The sequence below is a fragment of the Bufo gargarizans genome, chromosome 8 (genome assembly GCF_014858855.1).
Source record: "Bufo gargarizans isolate SCDJY-AF-19 chromosome 8, ASM1485885v1, whole genome shotgun sequence".
Classification (NCBI taxonomy): Eukaryota; Metazoa; Chordata; class Amphibia; order Anura; family Bufonidae; genus Bufo; species Bufo gargarizans.
The window spans coordinates 13,957,396-13,980,485 of record NC_058087.1 but is presented as its reverse complement, the minus strand read 5'-3'; the positions used below and the strand labels follow the sequence as shown (position 1 = coordinate 13,980,485).

The window sequence follows — 23,090 nt, the reverse complement described above, 5'->3', positions numbered from 1 at the left end:
TTTAGTGACAGAATTAGACTTGGAAATGCACAGAAGCGTGTGTGTGAAGTTATTCTGAATGACCCTATGTGCACCTTCAATATTATATACCCTTTTTGGGATAGATTTCAAATAGCTCTGATATAGCAGGAACCACTAAATTATGAAATTGCTAAATTGGGAATTGTACTTCAACCCAGAACAAAAAATGTGCTTTGACGGGCACTAAATAACTTTCCCAGCTACAACAGGACAACGGTAACGAGAGATTTAGAGGGATTTAAATTTGAGGCCTAGTATTTAGGCGCTGGGTGACAGGTATGGGTTTAGTGACAGAATTAGACTTGGAAATACACAGTAGCGGGTGTGTGTGAAGTTATTCTGAATGACCCTATGTGCACCTTCAATATTATATACCCTTTTAGGGATAGATTTCAAATAGCTCTGATATAGCAGAAACCACTAAATTATGAAATTGCTAAATTGGGAATTGTACTTCAACCCAGAACAAAAAATGTGCTTTGACGGACACTAAATATCTTGCCCAGCAACAACAGTACACCGGTGGGTAACGAGAGATTTAGAGGGAATTAAATTTGAGGCCTAGTATTTAGGCGCTGGGTCACCGGTATGGATTTAGTGACAGAATTAGACTTGGAAATACACAGTAGCGGGTGTGTGTGAAGTTATTCTGAATGACCCTATGTGCACCTTCAATATTATATACCCTTTTTGGGATAGATTTCAAATAGCTCTGATATAGCAGGAACCACTAAATTATGAAATTGCTAAATTGGGAATTGTACTTCAACCCAGAACAAAAAATGTGCTTTGACGGGCACTAAATAACTTTCCCAGCTACAACAGGACAACGGTAACGAGAGATTTAGAGGGATTTAAATTTGAGGCCTAGTATTTAGGCGCTGGGTGACAGGTATGGGTTTAGTGACAGAATTAGACTTGGAAATACACAGTAGCGGGTGTGTGTGAAGTTATTCTGAATGACCCTATGTGCACCTTCAATATTATATACCCTTTTAGGGATAGATTTCAAATAGCTCTGATATAGCAGAAACCACTAAATTATGAAATTGCTAAATTGGGAATTGTACTTCAACCCAGAACAAAAAATGTGCTTTGACGGACACTAAATATCTTGCCCAGCAACAACAGTACAGCGGTGGGTAACGAGAGATTTAGAGGGAATTAAATTTGAGGCCTAGTATTTAGGCGCTGGGTCACCGGTATGGATTTAGTGACAGAATTAGACTTGGAAATACACAGTAGCGGGTGTGTGTGAAGTTATTCTGAATGACCCTATGTGCACCTTCAATATTATATACCCTTTTTGGGATAGATTTCAAATAGCTCTGATATAGCAGGAACCACTAAATTATGAAATTGCTAAATTGGGAATTGTACTTCAACCCAGAACAAAAAATGTGCTTTGACGGGCACTAAATAACTTTCCCAGCTACAACAGGACAACGGTAACGAGAGATTTAGAGGGATTTAAATTTGAGGCCTAGTATTTAGGCGCTGGGTGACAGGTATGGGTTTAGTGACAGAATTAGACTTGGAAATACACAGTAGCGGGTGTGTGTGAAGTTATTCTGAATGACCCTATGTGCACCTTCAATATTATATACCCTTTTTGGGATAGATTTCAAATAGCTCTGATATAGCAGAAACCACTAAATTATGAAATTGCTAAATTGGGAATTGTACTTCAACCCAGAACAAAAAATGTGCTTTGACGGACACTAAATATCTTGCCCAGCAACAACAGTACAGCGGTGGGTAACGAGAGATTTAGAGGGAATTAAATTTGAGGCCTAGTATTTAGGCGCTGGGTCACCGGTATGGATTTAGTGACAGAATTAGACTTGGAAATACACAGTAGCGGGTGTGTGTGAAGTTACTCTGAATGACCCTATGTGCACCTTCAATATTATATACCCTTTTTGGGATAGATTTCAAAGAGCTCTGATATAGCAGGAACCACTAAATTATGAAATTGCTAAATTGGGAATTGTATTTCAACCCAGAACAAGAAATGTGCTTGAACGGACACTAAATAACTCGCCCAGCTACAGCACTAGGGACAGATTTAGCTGGATATAAATTTGAGGCCTAGTATTTAGGCGCTGGGTGACAGGTATGGGTTTAGTGACAGAATTAGACTTGGAAATACACAGTAGCGGGTGTGTGTGAAGTTATTCTGAATGACCCTATGTGCACCTTCAATATTATATACCCTTTTAGGGATAGATTTCAAATAGCTCTGATATAGCAGAAACCACTAAATTATGAAATTGCTAAATTGGGAATTGTACTTCAACCCAGAACAAAAAATGTGCTTTGACGGACACTAAATATCTTGCCCAGCAACAACAGTACAGCGGTGGGTAACGAGAGATTTAGAGGGAATTAAATTTGAGGCCTAGTATTTAGGCGCTGGGTCACCGGTATGGATTTAGTGACAGAATTAGACTTGGAAATACACAGTAGCGGGTGTGTGTGAAGTTATTCTGAATGACCCTATGTGCACCTTCAATATTATATACCCTTTTTGGGATAGATTTCAAATAGCTCTGATATAGCAGGAACCACTAAATTATGAAATTGCTAAATTGGGAATTGTACTTCAACCCAGAACAAAAAATGTGCTTTGACGGGCACTAAATAACTTTCCCAGCTACAACAGGACAACGGTAACGAGAGATTTAGAGGGATTTAAATTTGAGGCCTAGTATTTAGGCGCTGGGTCACCGGTATGGATTTAGTGACAGAATTAGACTTGGAAATACACAGTAGCGGGTGTGTGTGAAGTTATTCTGAATGACCCTATGTGCACCTTCAATATTATATACCCTTTTTGGGATAGATTTCAAATAGCTCTGATATAGCAGAAACCACTAAATTATGAAATTGCTAAATTGGGAATTGTACTTCAACCCAGAACAAAAAATGTGCTTTGACGGACACTAAATATCTTGCCCAGCAACAACAGTACAGCGGTGGGTAACGAGAGATTTAGAGGGAATTAAATTTGAGGCCTAGTATTTAGGCGCTGGGTCACCGGTATGGATTTAGTGACAGAATTAGACTTGGAAATACACAGTAGCGGGTGTGTGTGAAGTTACTCTGAATGACCCTATGTGCACCTTCAATATTATATACCCTTTTTGGGATAGATTTCAAAGAGCTCTGATATAGCAGGAACCACTAAATTATGAAATTGCTAAATTGGGAATTGTATTTCAACCCAGAACAAGAAATGTGCTTGAACGGACACTAAATAACTCGCCCAGCTACAGCACTAGGGACAGATTTAGCTGGATATAAATTTGAGGCCTAGTATTTAGGCGCTGGGTGACCGGTATGGATTTAGTGACAGAATTAGACTGGGATATGGCCAAAAAATGAACAGACTATTGCTGGTTAAATGCACTTGGTGTGACAGCTTCACCCTGATGTAGGCTTTAGCCAAAAAACAACCACACCATTGAGGGTTAAATGCACTTGGTGACAGGCGCAGCTTGCCCCTGATTTTGTATATGGCCAAAAAATGAACAGACTATTGCTGGTTAAATGCACTTGGTGTGACAGCTTCACCCTGATGTAGGCTTTAGCCAAAAAACAACCACACCATTGAGGGTTAAATGCACTTGGTGACAGGCGCAGCTTGCCCCTGATTTTGTATATGGCCAAAAAATGAACAGACTATTGCTGGTTAAATGCACTTGGTGTGACAGCTTCACCCTGATGTAGGCTTTAGCCAAAAAACAACCACACCATTGAGGGTTAAATGCACTTGGTGACAGGCGCAGCTTGCCCCTGATGTAGTATATGGCCAAAAAATAAACAGACTATTGCTGGTTAAATGCACTTGGTGTGACAGCTTCACCCTGATGTAGGCTTTAGCCAAAAAACAACCACACCATTGAGGGTTAAATGCACTTGGTCGCAGCTTGTGCTGGCGCACCACAAGACACAAAATGGCCGCCGATCACCCCAGAAAAATGTGACTGACAAACGGTCTGGGCAGCGTAAAAACAGTGAGCAATTGAGGATCAGCAGCTCAATGATCCACAGCTGCAGATCGATCAGTTAATCAAGTCCTTTGGAGGAGTTAATCTGCCTAATCTCGCCCTACTGTCGCAGCCGCAACCTCTCCCTACGCTAATCAGAGCAGAGTGACGGGCGGCGCTATGTGACTCCAGCTTAAATAGAGGCTGGGTCACATGGTGCTCTGGCCAATCACAGCCATGCCAATAGTAGGCATGGCTGTGATGGCCTCTTGGGGCAAGTAGTATGACGCTTGTTGATTGGCTGCTTTGCAGCCTTTCAAAAAGCGCCAAGAAAGCGTCACAAAAGCGCGAAGAAAGCGACGAACACCGAACCCGAACCCGGACTTTTACGAAAATGTCCGGGTTCGGGTCCGTGTCACGGACACCCCAAAATTCGGTACGAACCCGAACTATACAGTTCGAGTTCGCTCATCCCTACTCAACACTATTGATGACCTATCCTGTGTCTGGGCCATTAATATAAAATATCCCAATAAACTCTTGTAAATCTCCCTAGCCCAAATGCAAAATCTATAATAGGGCCCCATTTACCAAGGTTTAACCAACATATACTGGTATCTTCCTATGTTGCAGAGGGGTCACTGTACCTGGGTGTGGCCGCTACTTCTGCAACCCCTCTAGCTACACCCCTGCTCAAATGCATACATACAGGGGAGTAACTACCATAGTGGCAGACCATGCGACAGCTATGGGGCCCAGGGAAAGAGGGGGCCCAGTTGAGATTATCTCCTCTTCTACTGTGGGTGAAAACTTGGTCAGGACTCTACCCACTAGGATTAGGATTAGGCAAAAACCCTTCTGTCCTGTGTGGGGGGCCTGGTTTGATCCTAGCTATGGGGCCCTTACTTCTCTATGTATCCACTGCATACATAGATAAAAACACTGCACATGGCTGTGTATATACTACTGTTCATCTATGGTTACTCTGTAGGAAGCAAGCAGATTTAGCACAGAAGGCATTAGAAGTGGAGACGTGTCATTTAAACCACCAGATTAATGTATTAACTCCCCCCCGCACAGAAGTACCAAATTGGCATTTGGCTTTGAGAAAGCTTTGAAGGACAAAACTTTATTGAATCACTTTCTCGACTTTTCCTACAGCCTCGTCTGTTAGATGACAGATCTGCTGAAATTAAATGGCCAATAGCACTTAAGTTAATATAAATAGCATTCTCCTGGGATTGTAACCTTGCACATCACTAAGCAACTGGTGCCATTATTATCCCGTACAGCGTGCGTGGATTTTTATATCATACACGCTGCCTTGTGCAAGCAAAAAAGGAGATGCTAACCCTTGAAAACATTTATATACGTTAACTACTGACTACATGCGTCTTTTTTAACATTGGGAAATATAATGTAAGGGGATGTGGACTTCCACGCAATGATGTCTTCTTAAAGGGGTTCTCTGTTTTCGACAATCCCTACTTATTACAAGGAAGCCTTGATAATAAGCTGGTCACCCGTGCAGGATCCCCCAGTAATCAGCTTTAATCTTTGGGCAAACCAGGCAGCAAGTGTTCAATTTCCCTGCAGCACCACTACAGGAGAAATGAAGTATTACACCGTGCCCATCCACATCATGTAGGAAAGGACAGGTCCTCCAGAGCAAGGGAAGCTCTTTGTAACCTCTGTGCACTGGGGTCAAGAGATGAGGATCCTGAACAGAATTAATTCAGACTTTAACAAAAGGCTATATGAAACTGGGTTTTCTCAACTGGACAACCCCTTTAAGGAGAGTAACAGCTACTTTAACATAGTTACCTTAAGTAGTATCTTATCTTTGGAGAAATCCCAGAGGAGATGAAGTGGAACCCTGGAAAAAGGACTTTACGAACAGGGAGGGTGAGTGTTTGTACCTCTGGTCTAGGGTCTGTATTAGGGTGGTTTCACATAACTTTTTTTCCCCAGCTTTTTATTGAGAAATAAGTCCCCATAGCTCTGTGTGCTTTTATTGTGTAAAAAAAAACGATTCGATACATATGCAGATTAACCTGAGATGAGTCCTGTCCCTGAGATGAGTCAGGGACAGGACTCATCTAAGGTTAATTTGCATATGTATCAAATTGTTTTTTTTTTCCACAATAAAAGCACACAGAGCTATGGGGACTGGGTATTGCGGATGTGCTAGCGGCCATCTAGCAACCCATGTCCTCAGCTCTATACACAAAATCCCGGTCACAGGTTCCATTTAAGGGTGGAGTTGGTTGGGGATCTTTATTAAGTGGGTCCTGTTTGGGGTCTGTATTAAGGGTGGATCTTTAATAAGTGAGTCTTGCTTGGAGTCTGTATTTGTTTGAGGGTCTGGGATCTGTATTTGTTTAGGAGGTCTGGTCTGGGGGTGTTGTATTTACTTAGGATGTCTCTATATAATTTTGTATTAGATTTGAGGTGCTTTGTTTTGGAGTGTTATAAAGGGGGTCATATGCACTTTTTTGGATCAAAATGTGTAGATTAGCGTTGCATCCCTTATAAAAGGGGTGGGGTATCATGACAAAAACTTTGCATGACTTGCAATGCATGCTGCTTTTTACCTGCCTTTTCAGAATCTTCTCAAAAGTTGGCCGGTTTGTGATAACTTTTAATTCAGAAACACAATTCTGTTAGACCTCATGGTTCTAGTTTTGACTGGGTCCCATTATACTGTCAAAACCTAGTCTAGTAGCCCTATTGTGAGCCAGTCCAACACTAGTGGATTTGTCATACACATGAAGGTCCATGGTGGCATAAGGGCAATATGGAGGAATCTGAAGCATTATAAGGCATACCTTGCATTTCTGAAGTGTTGAGTAGCAGTCATTCAAGTCTCAGTTCTACACTTACTGGTATATTACCACACCGGCCCAATGGTTTAGACCAGGGGTGCACAACCTGCGGCCCTGGGGCCACATGCGGCCCTTGATACTAGTCTGTGTGGCCCCCAACTATCTGGTAACAGACATGTATGTCTATGTCTTGTGGTTGCTCACATGTATTTTTTCTGTTTTCTCTCATTAGATGGGAGTCCTGGAATTGTAACTAGACATTAATGGTATATACTGTATGTTCAATTTGCCAAAAAACACAGTATTTCAGTTGTTAATACCCCTTTAAATTTTATTTTCGGCCCTTGACGTTGGTTCAGTCTGACAATGTGGCCCCCATCCAGAAAATGTTGTGCACCCCTGGTTTAGACAGACACATTCTATGTACCCACTTTATGACGTGGTCAAACCTTAAAGGGGTTGTCCAGGTTCAGAGCTGAACCTGGACAGCCCTCCATTTTCACCCCAGCAGCCCCCCTGACATGAGCATCGGAGCAGTTCATGCTCCGATGCTCTCCTTTGCCCTGCGCTAAATCGCGCAGGGCAAAGGCATTTTTCAGAGTTCCGGTGACGTACCGGGGCTCTCTATGGGGCTGACAGGAACCCCGGTGACGTCACCGGCACTGATGGGCGGGATTTGGCTCTGCCCTAGCCAGTAAAACGGCTAGGGCAGAGCTAAAGCCCGCCCCTCAGAGCCGGTGACGTCACCGAACACACTGCTGGGCGGAAGTTACCGCCCGGCAGTGTGTTATTGTAAACACAAGAGCCTGTGCCCTGCGCGATCTAGCGCAGGGCACGGGAGCGCATCGGAGCATGAGATGCTCCGATGCCAGGCTCAGGAGGGCTGCCGGGGTGAAAATAAGGGTATGTCCGGGTTCAGCTCTGAACCCGGACAACCCCTTTAACCTTGGACCAGAGGGTGGCATCTGGGGACATGTGAGACTAAAATGCCAAATAGAACCAAATAATTGGCTGTAAAACTGCTTATTGTGCCATACTCATTAGGCTCCATGGAAATATATTTGCTATTTTATGACATTACTTATTTAACATTTCCCAAAACATTTGTGCTTATTTTACATGACAATTTATATTTCCACACTATGCGCACTCATTTTCAAGATGACATATTTTATTCTTTTCTGAAATGTTGTCATTTCGGAATCCTAGCTTTCACCAAGCAATTACTTTGTTAATGATGACTGAAACATGCATTGCTATTGTCACTAAAAGTAAACGGATCATTAAATTGGCGGCCATCAAATTATATCCAATACAATGAAACAGTAGATAAAGCAAATACTTACTCTACATTCTTGGTCCACTCCGGGGGATTACTCATGGTCATGAACACGCAGTTGGTCAAAATAGTGAACATTATGAGCATGCTGAATAATGTGAAGGGCAGTCAAGGAGAAAAACAATGCAAAATTCATTTTATACCTACGTTAATAATAACATGGATTCAGCAATATATAAAATATCATCAGATTTTCTTTAATAATGCCAAAAAGTAACAAAAAATATAAAGTAAAAAAAATAATGCGTTGACGGGCTTCCTTACGAATAGTGACAGGAATTTGTTTTGCTAGTGTGGGACCAATTGTGCTTCTTCCTACCACAGCTAAATGTCTCCATATGTAAATGTAGAAGCCAAATCTCTGTACTGTCTTATATGTCGGCCTGATCTACAAATTCTTGAAGTAAACTCAAAATGCCAATCAAGAAACTATACAAAACACTTGATCTTGAGCTTTTGTTACACTCATAAGCTGGAATTTATATAGGTCATCATAGTAGTAGGTCCTCTGTTCCCCCTCTGAGGCCTCATGCACACGACCATTCTGTTTTTTGCGGTCCGCAAACCGTGGATCCGCAAAAAACGGAAGGCGCGTGTGCCTTCCGCAATTTGCGGAAACGGAACAGGCGGCCAATTGTAGAAATTCCTATTCTTGTCCGCAAAACGGACAAGAATAGGACATGTTCTATTTTTTTTTGCGGGGCCACGGAATGGAGCAACGGATGCGCACAGCACACGGAGTGCTGTCCGCATCTTTTGCGGCCCCATTGAAGTGAAAGGGTCCACATCCGAGCCGCAAAAACGGCGGCTCGGATGCAGACCCAAACAACGTCCGTGTGCATGAGGCCTAAGAGTAAGAATGGACTTCTACTCCGTAAGGGAAAGTGTTTGGCCATAGTAGGCACCCCTCCGAAAAATCAGCTCTGATGATATAATTATTGTAATGCCTTGGTGTTCCATGATGAAAATGCATGCAATGAGAACGAGTAACTATCCACATCATGAGCCACATGGTGTGGATAGATGTTTTGGCATCTGATCACATGGGCCTCGACAATGCCTTCAATACCTTAACTTATGGGTAAAAATCCCTTTGAAGGCTCACACAATTAGGCCTCCTGCAATGCGCGAACACCAACCGTGGGGCAGCCGCAGCGGATCGCGGACCCATTCACTTTAATGGGTCCGCGATCCGCCCGTTCTGCAAAAAGATAGGACATGTTCTATCTTTTTGTGGAACGGAAGTACGGGACGAAACCCCACGGAAGCACTCAGTAGTGCTTTCGTAGGGTTCTGTTCCGTGCTTCCGTTCCGCACCATTCCGCATCGCCGGATTTGCGGACCAATTGAAGTGAATGAGTCTGCACCCATGATGCGGAATGCCCACGAAACGACGCCCGTGTATTGCGGATCTGCAAATGCAGTCTGCAATACGGCAACGGGCAGCACACGTTCATGTGCAGGAGGCCTTAAATTGACCTAAAAAAAATCAGTTATGACCACTGGAACGTAAAGAGGCAATATCTAAAAATGTTAAATGTATGTCGGAAATAACTATATTGCTAAAGTAGCAGAGGGCATAGTGTGCTCTACTGTTCTTCTTTACTCTCCTTTAAAATTTGGCCCATCATGCCTATCTCTAGGACCATGATGCTGACAAGGGCAATGTTTAATTAAACCTCCCTGCAGCTATGGGTGAATGTTATTCAGAGCTTGGAGTTGGGGCTGAATTTTGAAGAGACAGAGCATGCACACTACTCTAGTTTTAGTTTTCTGCAGAAGTTATTTAAGATATAGTAAAAAAAATATATAATAATAATAATAACTAGAAAATAATAGAGTAATGTAGAGAAAACAGTGATCTAACAAATATCTTTGGCTTGTAATCAAAACAATTGTCTGATTTTATGCAAAATTACAATATTGCAATATTGGCTTGAATGCAAAATCTTTGAGAAGACATCCACACTGCTAGTGACATATTTTGTAGTGGAGAGGTTACCAGATCCATGGTCTGGATACAGCTACGACCTCTGTACCCACTACAGTTTTTACATTTCATTTATAGCCTGAACATCTACAATCATCAACAACCTCGAGATTCAAATCATAACTGGCCATGGTAAGCAGTGCTACACTGTGGGCACATCTGTAGATCACAAAAAAAGCCAAAGGACGCCAGCATATGTGCAAACATTCCCTTTTAGCTAGTGTGGGGTTTCGATCTGGTAGATAGGGTAAGCGGGCGCAGTACAGAGGCAAAATACAAGTTCTTAACTCAAAACGTCATGTGTTTATTCACACTTGAGGCAATTGCACAAAACATCACGTAACTTTTCAGTCTTGGTGTTAATTCACACACAATGGAAAGTTCATATAACACAAGTCACCTTGCTGACAGTTCTGCCTCCAATAGTCCACAGCAGGCTTTAGGGGGCCTGTTTCCCCAGCATGCGGCTCTCAGCCCTCCAGCACGGCACCAAGCCTCAGATCCCAAAAACAGAGACATCTCTGCTGAGCCCAGCTGCCTATTTAAGGACAGTCAGGTGCTGTCAAAACCCGGATCGGCACTTAAACTACGGTCCAGTATTTGACCTTACCTGGCTGGAAACCAGCCCAGCCGCACATGCTGGGAGGAAAATACCTGCCTTGCCAGACACAACCCCTCACTGTGTCACACTAGGCTTAAAAACATTAAAAAATGAGAAACGTTTCAGCTGGAGCCATAGTTCAGGGAACAATAAAGGCATGGAACATAGAAGTTAGGAACATAGAAACAACCACCCTTCTATCCACCAAAAACACGTAAGTAAAATTGATTTTAAAAGATCTGTTTCAAGACTAAAGTATGATGGCGCATATCTGAGTGCTGAGCAAACGTCTATGTTCCATATATCAACTGGGAGCCAGCCTTGTGTTTGTGCACCAACATAGTGGATGGGTGTGGGCCGATTCAATATTCAATTTGCATCATCTGTGAACAATAACAAATAGGAAAAACCTATTTCAGATTTTGACGCACATTCCTCGGTAAAGCCTCCAAAATCTACATGTGCTTTGATGGATTGAAATGTGTTAATGTTAAACTCTGTGCCATAACACAAATCATGTGTGAACATGTCCAACGTCTTTACTATCATGTAATCAGCAGTACAGGGTTGGATTTGCCCACCAGGGAATCCTCCAATGCAGGGGCAGATTGGCCGTAGACCTTACAGGGAAATTTCCTGGTGGGCCGATGCCCAGGGGGCCTCATGAGCCCTCCTGACGGCCAGCCAGTGGAAATTTTTGGGGATGCATTTTGTGCTGCTGGTGGCAGTATTTAGTTATTAACTGTGATATTTGGCTCTGTTAGGGTGTTATAATGTGCCACAATATGGCTGGCCCTGCATTCCACCAATTTGGACCCGACTACAAAACAGGGTTACTTTTAGTATTTTTTCCAGGGCCACTTTAAGTTCCTAGTCCTTCCCTGCTCCATTGTCCCCAGGCATTTTGAAGCCAATCACTTGGCTGTTTCTTATGAGATGATTTACAAATAACCTCGTAGACCTTATCCATGTTATGTTATGTGTACATTGATAGCAAAAACGTATATAATGCATTTGAAAGTAGATGTGTACATGTTCTGTACGGATAAAGGGTGGCCCTCTCAGAATAGTCAGCCCGATAGTACATATATACTCACTGTATATTATAACTTTAACTATACCTAAATGTTAAAAGTGCCGGAGCTACATATCCCAAAGAAAAAACTATATGCATCAGTCATACAAACCATAGTACCATAAATGATTGTTCAAAGCCTGATCACAATGGAAAGTGTCAGAAGCAGGTACCTAGACGTGTCAGGAGAAGGTACCTAGATGTCTCAGGAGCAGGTACCTACATGTTTCATCGCCTTTCCTAAATCTGTGCTGTGACTTGTAAATCTTTATTCTCTGTCGGGTTAGGGTTATAATGATCAATTCTGACGATATCTACACTGCCTATGTCTACTGCATGCAAGGCACTCACAATATAATGATGTTAGATTCAGCACTTGGAGAGTATTTTAGGCTTTTGCTCTTTACACTGGATATGTAATGCATATGAATTGTTCTGATCATTATTATAATTACTAATTTATCTGACACAACTACTACTATGTGACAATTCTTAGTAATATAGAAATTCATCTTTCTAGTATCTGTTTTTGCATTCTCCTTTGTGTGTTATAATAGCTGCTGTATACTATTTCTATTTCCGCAAGAGCCCAGGATCACACGGAGTCATTCTTGAGAGTTTATGGAAGGACAGGGCCATTGCTTAGTCACCCAGAGCCGTGATGTATTTAGTTATTGGAGCAAACATCATCCTCTTTACTCACATTTTCCCGCCACAGTCCTCATATGTGAGATGTAACTTACTTGTATCCACATCATGTATGTGATTTTAGTTACTAATGAAATAACGTGTGGCTTTTACTTATTCTATATCTATGGCCTGTGTGTACATTCGTGGTAGGTTTGATCAGTTATAATCCATCTGTGCAACCTATAGGCTCAGACTGCTTGCCGTCAAGTATCCCACTGCTTAAACTGAATCTGGTTTTAAACACTATTTCGTTTTTAGATCCTACATTTTATGCTGATTATTTTTTTTAACTTATTTTAAATGTACAGCTGTTTGTCTGACACAGAGCTACACGTGAATTATATAGACATAGACTGAACGCCTTAATTCAGCAGAATCAGCTATTAGTATGCCTGGTAGGGTTAAGGCCTCATGCACACGACCGTTTTTCGGGTTCGCATCCGAGCCGCAGTTTTTGCGGCTTGGGTGTGGACCCATTCACTTCAATAGGGTCGCAAAAGATGCGGACAGCACTCCGTGTGCTGTCCGCATCCGTTGCTCCGTTCCGAGGCCCCGCATATAGCATGTCCTATTCTTGTCCGTTTTGCGGACAAGAATAGGCATGTCTTCAATGGGCCGCCCGTTCCGTTACGCAAATTGCGGAAGGCACACGGGTGGCTTCCGTTTTTTGAGGATCCGCGGTTTGGAGTCTGCAAAAAACAGCACGGTCGTGTGCATGAGGCCTAATCCTGCTGAAATGTGCAAGATAATACCCATCTTGTGAAAATCAATTGTGGTATTCTACAACTTATTAAGTATTTTGATTAGGCTACTTTCACATATGCGTTTTTGCTCTCCGGTTTTGAGATCTGGCAGGGGATCTTAAAACCACAGCAAAATGCATCCTTTTGAATAATGCAACCGGCTGCATCCAATCAGAACGGATCCGGTTATATTGAAAATGAAGAAACCGGATCCGGCACTAAAACCGTTGTAAGTCAATGGGCGCCGGATCCGAGACCATTGACTTACATGCTTCTTGGTACCAGATCCGGCATGTTCAGTTTCCCATGCCGCACACAAAAACGCTGCTTGCAGTGGTTTTGTGTCCGCATGAGAACGCAACAAACTGGAACGGAATGCATTCTGGTGCACTCCGTTTTGGTCTGTTCAGTTTTGTCCCTATTGAAAATGAATGGGGAGAAAACTGAAACATTGTCCTTCGGCTTTGAGATCCTCTGCCGGATCTCAAAACTGGAAAGGAAAGCGCAGATGTGAAAGTATCTGTATCTATACAAATCAGGGAGTAAGTGCACCAAGGAGCAGGGCAGAGCCGCTCAGTGCACCTCGGCAAGTCAGCGTTCCAGTGCTGGCCACGCCCTAGGTGCACTGAATTCTTAAATTACGTAAATAATACAAATATATATTATAACTTTTTTCTAGGGAACGACACAGCTGATTTTCGCAGAATGTCACGGTGCTGTTCTTACAACATGTGGCATCCTCTACTGCCTCCTGCTTTTTATCTCAATAGACTTGAAAGGTACAGTATGTATCACCATTCATTCTGACCAGTCCTAACACAATTTTCCAGTTTTTAACACCAACCATATAAACAAGGATGAGCAAAACCACGGATTGGTGCAACGGGCCGAGACAAGGGAACATTAAGGTTGACCATAAGGTTTGACCACTTTCTCAATGATATTACCATCAGGGGGGGATTGGCCATAGACCTTACAGAGAGATTTCCCGGGTGGGCGGATGCCCAGGGGGCCGCCAGAGCCCTCCTCATGGCGGGCCAGTGGAAGTTTAAGGGGATGTATTCTGTGATGGACTGTGGTATTTGGCTCCGTTGGGGTGGTATAATTAATGTGCAACAATATGGTACTGCTGGCTCTGCCTTCCTTCAATGTAGGCCCGGCTTCAAAACGGGGCCACTTTTAGTATTTTTTCCAGGGCCACTTTAAGTTCCCAGTCCGCCCCTGATTACTATCTATCTTATCTCCTGATGTTATCTATTTTCTACGTCAGTTTAGCCCTTAGCCATTTTAATTAGTAACATTTCTGGATACGTGGTTTCAGGAACAGGAGAAATTCAATCTATAGAGATCATGCATTGATTTATTTCACTATACCTGCTGATTACTCCTATCTGAATTACAAGATCAATGTAGGGAAATCACCCATATTCCTATAAGGCCTAGTTCACACGAATGTATGGCTTTTTGCGGTCCATTTTTCACAAATCCATTGTTCCGTTTTTGAGTTCCGTTGTGTTTCCGTTTCCTTTCCGTTTTTCCGTTCCATTTTTCCGTATGCCATGTACAGTATACAGTAATTACATAGAAAAATTGGGCTGGGCATAACATTTTCAATAGATGGTTCATAAAAAACGGAACGGCTACGGAAAACATATGGAAGCATTTCCGTATGTGTTCTGTTTTTTTTGCGGACCCATTGACTTGAATGGAGCCACGGAACGTGATTTGCGGCCAAATATAGGACATGTTCTATCTTTCAACGGAAAAAGGAAATACGGAAACGGAATGCATACGGAGTACATTCATTTATTTTTTTGAGGAACCATTGAAATGAATGGTTCCGTATACAGACCGTATATGGAACACAAAAAAACGGCCCATACACTCGCAAAAAAAAACCTTCGTGTGAACTAGGCCTAAGACTTGGCTACTATAGTTTAGTATCCTGTCCAAGTTCCTATGTATTTCCACATGGAGATATTTCCTGATACAATATAATTCTGATCACCTGATTGAAGAGGCCACAGCACTCCGGTGAGCTCCATGTCCCATTTATTGTGTACCAGGCACAGCTCTGGTTATTTTGCAGCGGCTCTGCCTCAGTTCCATTGATGTGTTGAGGGCCAGGCTGCAGTACCAGGCCCAGCCACTACAAAATCTATGGCACTGTACTCGTAAATCAAGTGGACACTGTGCTGGCCAGCGAGGGTGTCGAGAATTGGGCTATAGCTTGGTTGGATGACAGCTATTCCTGACAACTCCACCATAAACACACATGCTCAGCCCAGCCATGGTTATTTCAATAGGACAGTCGACAGGCCTCAAACAGCTAAGACCATCAGCATATCCCACCAAAATTGATGGGTTCAACTAACTTTTTTCTCATACGTATGGCTAGTTTTGTGGACATTCATCCTTGTTGTTGTATCTTAAAGAGGGGTTGTCCAGATTTTTTTTAAATTTGGCCCCCAGCCTGGAATACCTGTGGAAAAATACTCATCTGCTTCCTGCTGCCCTGCACCGGCTCCAAGGCTCTCTTCAGTTCCCATCTGTCAACGTCTGCATTGACAGGGTCTTGTGTGCCACTGTAGCCAGTGACTGTCCTCAGAAGTGGCGTGTCCTCAAGTGGAACGTCACTGCTGGGTCACATGCCACTTTTGGATACTTCAGTAATGAGGCCAGTCATTGGCTGCAGTGGCAAACATAACCCAGTCTTTGCAGAAGTTGACTTATGGGGGCCATAAATCGAGAGCTCAGGTTCCAGGAAGCCAGGCCAGAGCAGTGGGGAGAAGGCAAGTAAGAATTTTTCCAGTATTCCAGGCTGTGTGCCAAAAAAAAAAAAAAAGTTACAACCCTTCTAAGCCATACACCCTTTTCTGCTGAGCCTTGCCACCTTTTTGAGTTGGAGACCAAAGCAGGTGAGCCGGGCGCAGTGGATTATTCACTAATAGGTCTAAAATGTGAAGCGACATTATGCACCGGGAATGCATCACATTTTGGCCCATTTTATGTCAGGGCACAATCACATTATTAAATGTGCCCAACTAGGTGCTAGTTAAAGGGGTTGACTAGGACTAGAAATGACGGCTGCTTTCTTCCAAAATAGCACCAGACCTATTTACAGGTTACGTGTGGCATTACTTCAATGGAGCTAAGCTGCCATACCAGACACAACCCATGGACAAGATGTACAGCTGTTTTTGAAATAAAGTAACCATATTTTTTCTAATCTGGGACAAGCCCTTTAACATTCTCAGTTTAATTATTATTTTTTTATTTTGTTCCCCCTTTTTCCCCACAAATATAATATTAATCTGGAAATCCAAGACAGCCCAAAACCACTGAATAAAACATTGTGGCTAATATAAACTACAAAAAAAAAGTAAAAAACAAAACAAAAACTTAAAAATATCAATACAACAAATCCACTGGAAAAGGATATGAATGTACCAAAACCTTAATAGCTATTTTTCTAAGGGGGTTGAAAGGAGTTAAAATGTACAAGGCAGACGTGGCACTGAAGCGGAAGATTGCCTTCCCTCTATTCAATACTATAAAAGTCTGTAAAGAGAGAAATAAACAATTAGTTACAGAACAATGACAAGGGCACAAAAAACATTTGGTGTTCTCTGCACTTACAAAGATGAAGCATTGCTAAAATAATCCTTGTAACCCTGCAGGGTGAGATATTGAGCCTGCGAACTGGATTAACCATTACCAACAGGAGGTAAACGCTCGTTTCCACGGGCAGTAACCGATTGGATTCAAAGGCAAAGCGTGTGTGATAGTCATGTAAATGCCTAAAGTGAGAAAATGACTAGCGATTGTCATGTAAATAATCACATAAATCTTTTATATAGGACTTAAAGGGATCCACTTGGTGACCTATTCCTAGGACAGGTCATAAATATCAGATCGACTCCCGGGACCTCACTGTTTGTTGGGTCAGCGCACTTCATTGTAACGCCAAGCACAGCACCGTGCACTGTATAGTGGCTGTGCTTGGTATTGCAGCTCAATCGCATTCACTGAGCTGCAGAATGGTCACATGAGCAATGGTCATGATGTCACAGATCTGAAGAAAAGCTCGCAACGCTCACACTAGACCCATGACCCCTCCTCTGTATAGGTTATCAGTACCTGATCAGTAGGGGTCCGACATCTGGGACCCCTGCCAATCAGCTATTTTGAGAAGGCAGCGGTGTTCGTCACAATCTAGGAAACCCATTGCAATAATTAATTTTTGCGTCAGCGTTACTATTTAAGAAATAAAGGAACTATAATTCAAAAAATTACTTATGAATTAGTGGTTTTCACCCAAATTAAAAGAAAAAAAAAACGTAAACGGAATACATACGGAAATGAATGGTTCCATATACGGAACGCAAAAAAAACGTGATTTAAACGGAAAAAGAAATTGGTCGGGTGAAAGAGGACTGAGGTTTCAGTTACAGCAATTTCTGCCACACATCTGCATTGTGTGAATTCGCCCTAAATAAATCACTGATGGTGAGAAGCTCTAATGATAAAATTAGGCCACCTGCACACGGGTGCGAGGGAACGCACATAAGGGCGGGTTCACATCAGCGTTATAGATTCCTTTTTTGTTTTCCGTTATAACATGGTTATAACAGAAAATAACGGAATCCATAAGACGAAAGTCAAAACGGAAGCCTTTAAGAGGCATTCCGTTTTGATCCTTCATAATACAAGTCTATGGGCAGCAGAAGGGATCCATCCTAGTTTACCATTTTGCGGGAGTCCTACATAACAGAAACCAGAACAGATCAGCTATGTTGCCCATAGACTTCTATTATGACGGAATGCAAAATGGAAGCCTTTAAATGGAAGTTATGGGGAAGTCTATGGGGATCATAACGGATCAATCTGGGTCCCGTTATGCAAGACGGAAAACAAAGCCCTGGACTTCGTTTTCCGTCTTGCCTAACGGGAACCAGACGGATCCGTTCTGATTCTCATAGACTTCTATTAGGACGGCTCAAAACGGAATGCCTCTTAAAGGCCCCTTTCACACGAGCGAGTTTTCTGCGCGGGTCCAATGCCTGACGTGAACGCATAGCACCCGCACTGAATCCTGACCCATTCATTTCATGAGCGTTTTCTTTTCACTCATCAGTTCTGCGTTGCGTAGAAAACCACAGCATGTTCTATATTCAGCTTTTTTCACGCAGCCCTGGCCCCAGAGAACTGAATAGGGGTTCAGTGAAAATTGCATTGCATCTGGAAACAAGTGCGGGTGCGATGCGTTTTTCACTGTTGGTTACTATTAGATATTGTTTGTAAACCTTCAGTTTATCACGCGCGTAAAAAACGCATCAAAACGCATTACACCCGCATGGAAAAAACTGAATGCAATCGCAGACAAAACTAACTGAACTTGCTTGCAAAATGGTGGGAGTTTCACTGAACGCACCTTGAACGCATCCGGAGCCAATCCGTCACGCTCGTGTGAAAGAGGCCAAAGGCTTCCGTTTTGACTTCCGTCTTATGGATTCCGTTATTTTCCGTTGTAACCATATTATAACAGAAAACAAAAGCTAAATCCATAACACTGATGTGAACTCGCCCTAAGATCAGCACGAATTTCTGTGTTTCTGCAGCATTTCCTCACCAAAATCTGCAAATTATAATTGCGTTTTTTGGTGCGGATCACATGCGGTTTTGCCACGCGGATTTCATGTGGAAAAAAGGCAGAATTATGCCTAAGGCCTCATGCACAAGATTGTGATCCGCGTCCGTGATCCGTGTCCGTTTTTTTTCTATCATTTTCAAGGCAAACTTGACTTAATTTTTTTTTCACTTTTCTGGTCTGGTGATCCTCCAAAAATCAAGGAAGACACATGGTAGGAAAAACGGACACGGATCACGGAACAACAGAACCCCGTTTTGCGGACCGTGAAAAAATACTGTCATGTGCATGAGGCCTTAGAGTGCATTCACACGACCGGATGGTTTTTTTGGTTCACAAAAAAAACGTATGGCGCCCGTGTGAGGTCCGCGTTGCATCCATTTTTTCTACGTATCTATTCTAACAATGCCTATTCTAGTTTGCAAAATAGACAAGAATAGGACATATTCTATCTATTTTGTAGAACTGCAGAAGGGACACACAGAAGCGGACCACACATGGTGTGTTGTCCGCATTTTTTGAGGACCCATTGAAATGAATAGGTCTGCATCCTATACACAAAAAATGAGGATTGGATGTGGTTCAAAAATACGGTTGTGTTATTGGGGCCTTATTCACACAGTCAGTGTTCTGCCATCAGAGATTTTAAGCCAAAACCAGGTGCGGCTCTAAACACAGAACAGGTGCAGATCTTTCTCTTAGGCCTCATGCACACGGCCGTTGTGGCGGCTCGGATGCGGACCCATTCACTTCAATGGGGCCGCAAAAGATGCGGACAGCACTCCGTGTGCTGTCCGCATCCGTTGCTCCGCTCTGCGGCCCTGCTAAAAAATATAACATGTCCTATACTTGTCTGCAAGAATAGGCATTTATATTGACGGCCACCCGTTCCGTTCCACAAATTGTGGAAGGCACACGGACGGCTTCCATTTTTTGCGGATCCGCGGATTGCGGACCGCAAAAAACGGAACGGTCGTGTGCATGAGGCCTTATACCTTATGTCTGTGGAGGCGCCAATCCTGGTTTTGGATCATTGACCAAAACACTGATGTGCTTTTTGTGTGGTTTTGGTAGAGATTTCTTGCAGATTTTCTGCACATAATTCTGCATCATGTGCAGCCACCCTTGGGCAAGGGCTACACGGAGAAATTAGTCGCGCAACACCTGTCGTGGCCAGGATCGCTGAGCAGCGGTGATCCCAAAGAATTGAATGGGATCGATGCGACAGTCATCCTTGCCTTAGGCCACCTGCTCATGTTCTGGAATACGCGCTGTTTTTCCGTTCGGATTCCATATGGAAAAAGCACAGCGTAGTACAGTTCCAGGAAAGCTTATGGGATTAGACTAATCTCATGTATACTTTTCAGATTTTTTTCTGTGCAGATATTGACCTGCTGTGCGGATTTCCAGATCCGCATTATGTCAATTATGTTTGCAGTTTTAAAAGCGGATTTCACCTGTTTCCAATAGAGGATGAGATCTGTACCAAAACCACATCAAATGCCGCTGTTAGAACATGCAGATTTGGTTCAGGAACGCATAGAAATCCGCACAGAAATTTGTGTGCAGGCGGCCTTAGGGTGGCGGTACATGGTGCAGATTTATGTGCAGAAAACCCGTATGAAATCTGCACCAAAACCACACAGAACAACGCGCATAAATCTGTACTTGTCGATTTTGTTTTTTTGTTTTGTGGTTAAAGCTAATTCTACAACTTACAGTGATTTGTTGCTGGAGAGCTGGAAATAACTTGCACAGTTTGCAACCCTTAGGCCCCTTTCACACGGGTTTTCCACGCGGGTGCAATGCGTGAGGTGAACGCATTGCACCCGCACTGAATCCGGACCCATTCATTTCTATGGGGCTGTGCACATGAGCGGTGATTTTTACGCATCACTTGTGCGTTGCATGAAAATCGCAGCATGCTCCATTTTGTGCATTTTTCATGCAAAGCAGGCCCCATAGAAGTGAATGGGGCTGCGTGAAAATCGCTTTGCATCCACAAGCAAGTGCGGATGCGGTGTGATTTTCACGCATGGTTGCTAGGTGACGATCGGAATTGGGACCCGATCTTTATTATTTTCCCTTATAACATTGTTATAAGGGAAAATAATAGCATTCTGAATACAGAATGCTAAGTAAAATGTGGATTGAGGGATTAAAAATAAAAAATAATTAACTCACCTCCTCCTCTTGATCGCATAGTTGCCGATCTCTTCTTACTTTTTTAATCATGAGCTGCCGGCTAAAGGACCTGTGGTGATGTCACATCACATGGTCCAATCACATGGTCATCACCGTGGTGATGGATCATGTGACGGACCATGTGATGAGAGCAGTGATGTCATCAAAGGTCCTTTACCCAGGTCCTGAAGAAATGAGACAGAAGAGATGCTGGCTGCACGAACAAGTGGATTAAGGTGAGTTAATTTACTATTTTACTTAGCATTCTGTATTAATTGTTATAACGGAAAATAATAAATGATCGGGTCCCCATCCCGATGGTCTCCTAGCAACCATGCGTGAAAATCGCACCGCATCCGCACTTGCTTGCGATTTTCACGCAGCCCCATTCACTTCTATGGGGCCTGCGTTGCGTGAAAAACGCACAAAATAGAGCATGCTGCGATTTTCACGCAACGCACAAGTGATGCGTGAAATTCACCGCTCATGTGCACAGCCCCATAGAAATGTATGGGTCCGGATTCAGTGCGGGTGTAATGCGTTCACCTCAAGCATTGCACCCGTGCGGAAATCTCACCCGTGTGAAAGGGGCCTTACAGTTCTGGAATGTATTGGATAACACTGACATAGTGCTGTCAATGTTATCCAATACATTCCAGACCTCTAAGGCCTCTTTCACACGGGCGTCAGTTTTTTTGCCCGGATAAGAGCCGGGTGCGTTGCGGGAAAATGCGCGATTTTCCCGCGCGAGTGCAAAACATTGTCATGCGTTGCACTCGCGTGAGAAAAATCGCACATGTTTAGTACCCAAACCCGAACTTCTTCATAGAAGTTCGGGCTTGGGATTGATGTTCTGAAGATTGTATTATTTTCCCTTATAACATGGTTATAAGGGAAAATAATAGCATTCTGAATACAGAATGCATAGTAAACCAGCGCTAGAGGGGTTAAAAAAAATAAAAATAAAAATTAACTCACCTTAGTCCACTTGATCACGAAGCCCGACATCTCCTTGTGTCTCCTCTGCGCTGAACAGGACCTGGGGTGAGCTGCTCCATTAAATACAGGTTAAGGACCTTCGATGACGTCACTCTGGTCATCACATGGTACGTCACATGATCTTTTACCATGGTGATTCACCATGGTAAAAGACCATGTGATGACCGGAGTGACGTCATCGAAGGTCCTTAACCGGTATTTAATGGAGCAGCTCACCCCAGGTCCTGTTCAGCAGAGGAGACACAAGGAGATGCCAGCTTCGCGATCAAGTGGACTAAGGTGAGTTAAATTATTTTATTTATTTTTTTAACCCCTCTAGCGCTGGTTTACTATGCATTCTGTATTCAGAATGCTATTATTTTCCCTTATAACCATGTTATAAGGGAAAATAATAATGATCGGGTCTCCATCCCGATCGTCTCCTAGCAACCATGCGTGCAAATCGCACGGCATCCGTACTTGCTTGCGGATGCCATCCGATTTTCACACACCCCATTCACTTCTATGGGGCCTGCGTCACGTCAAAATCGGACAATATAGAGCATGCTACGATTTCAACTGAACGCACAAGTGATGCGTTAAAAACAACGCTCATGTGCACAGCCCCATAGAAATGAATGGGTCAGGATTTAGTGCGGGTGCCATACGTTCGCCGCACGGATCGCACCCGCACGGAAAACTCGCCCGTGTGAAAGGGGCCTAAGGGTTACATAGCATCATAAATTAATATAATGCTATGCGAGCCCGGCAGTGCTGGAAGTTCAGGACGAGAGCTGTCTTATACTCATGCTGCGAGTCCGGAGCTCATGTGAAAGCAGCCTTAGGCCTCATGCACACGAACGTATTTTGTTTCCGTGTCCATTCCGTTTTTTTTGTGCTATCCGCATCCGTATGTCTGTTTCGTAGCCCCGCAAAAAAAATAACATGTCCTATTCTTGTCTATTTTAGGCACTTTTACAATGGATCCGCAAATTTGCGGAC

General features: G+C 43.1%; 1 protein-coding gene across 1 annotated transcript in view; it reads right to left on the bottom strand.

The window, feature by feature from the left end:
* The window catches only part of LOC122944406 (sodium channel protein type 2 subunit alpha-like), a 266,258-nt gene that overhangs the window by 128,144 nt on the left and 115,024 nt on the right, over positions 1-23,090 (bottom strand). Inside the window, exons 3-4 of the mRNA XM_044302629.1 lie at positions 16,719-16,837; positions 8,185-8,274 (exon numbers count right to left, since the gene is read on the bottom strand). Coding sequence (XP_044158564.1) covers positions 8,185-8,274; positions 16,719-16,837 — 209 coding nt within the window. The remainder of the gene's footprint in view (positions 1-8,184; positions 8,275-16,718; positions 16,838-23,090) is intronic.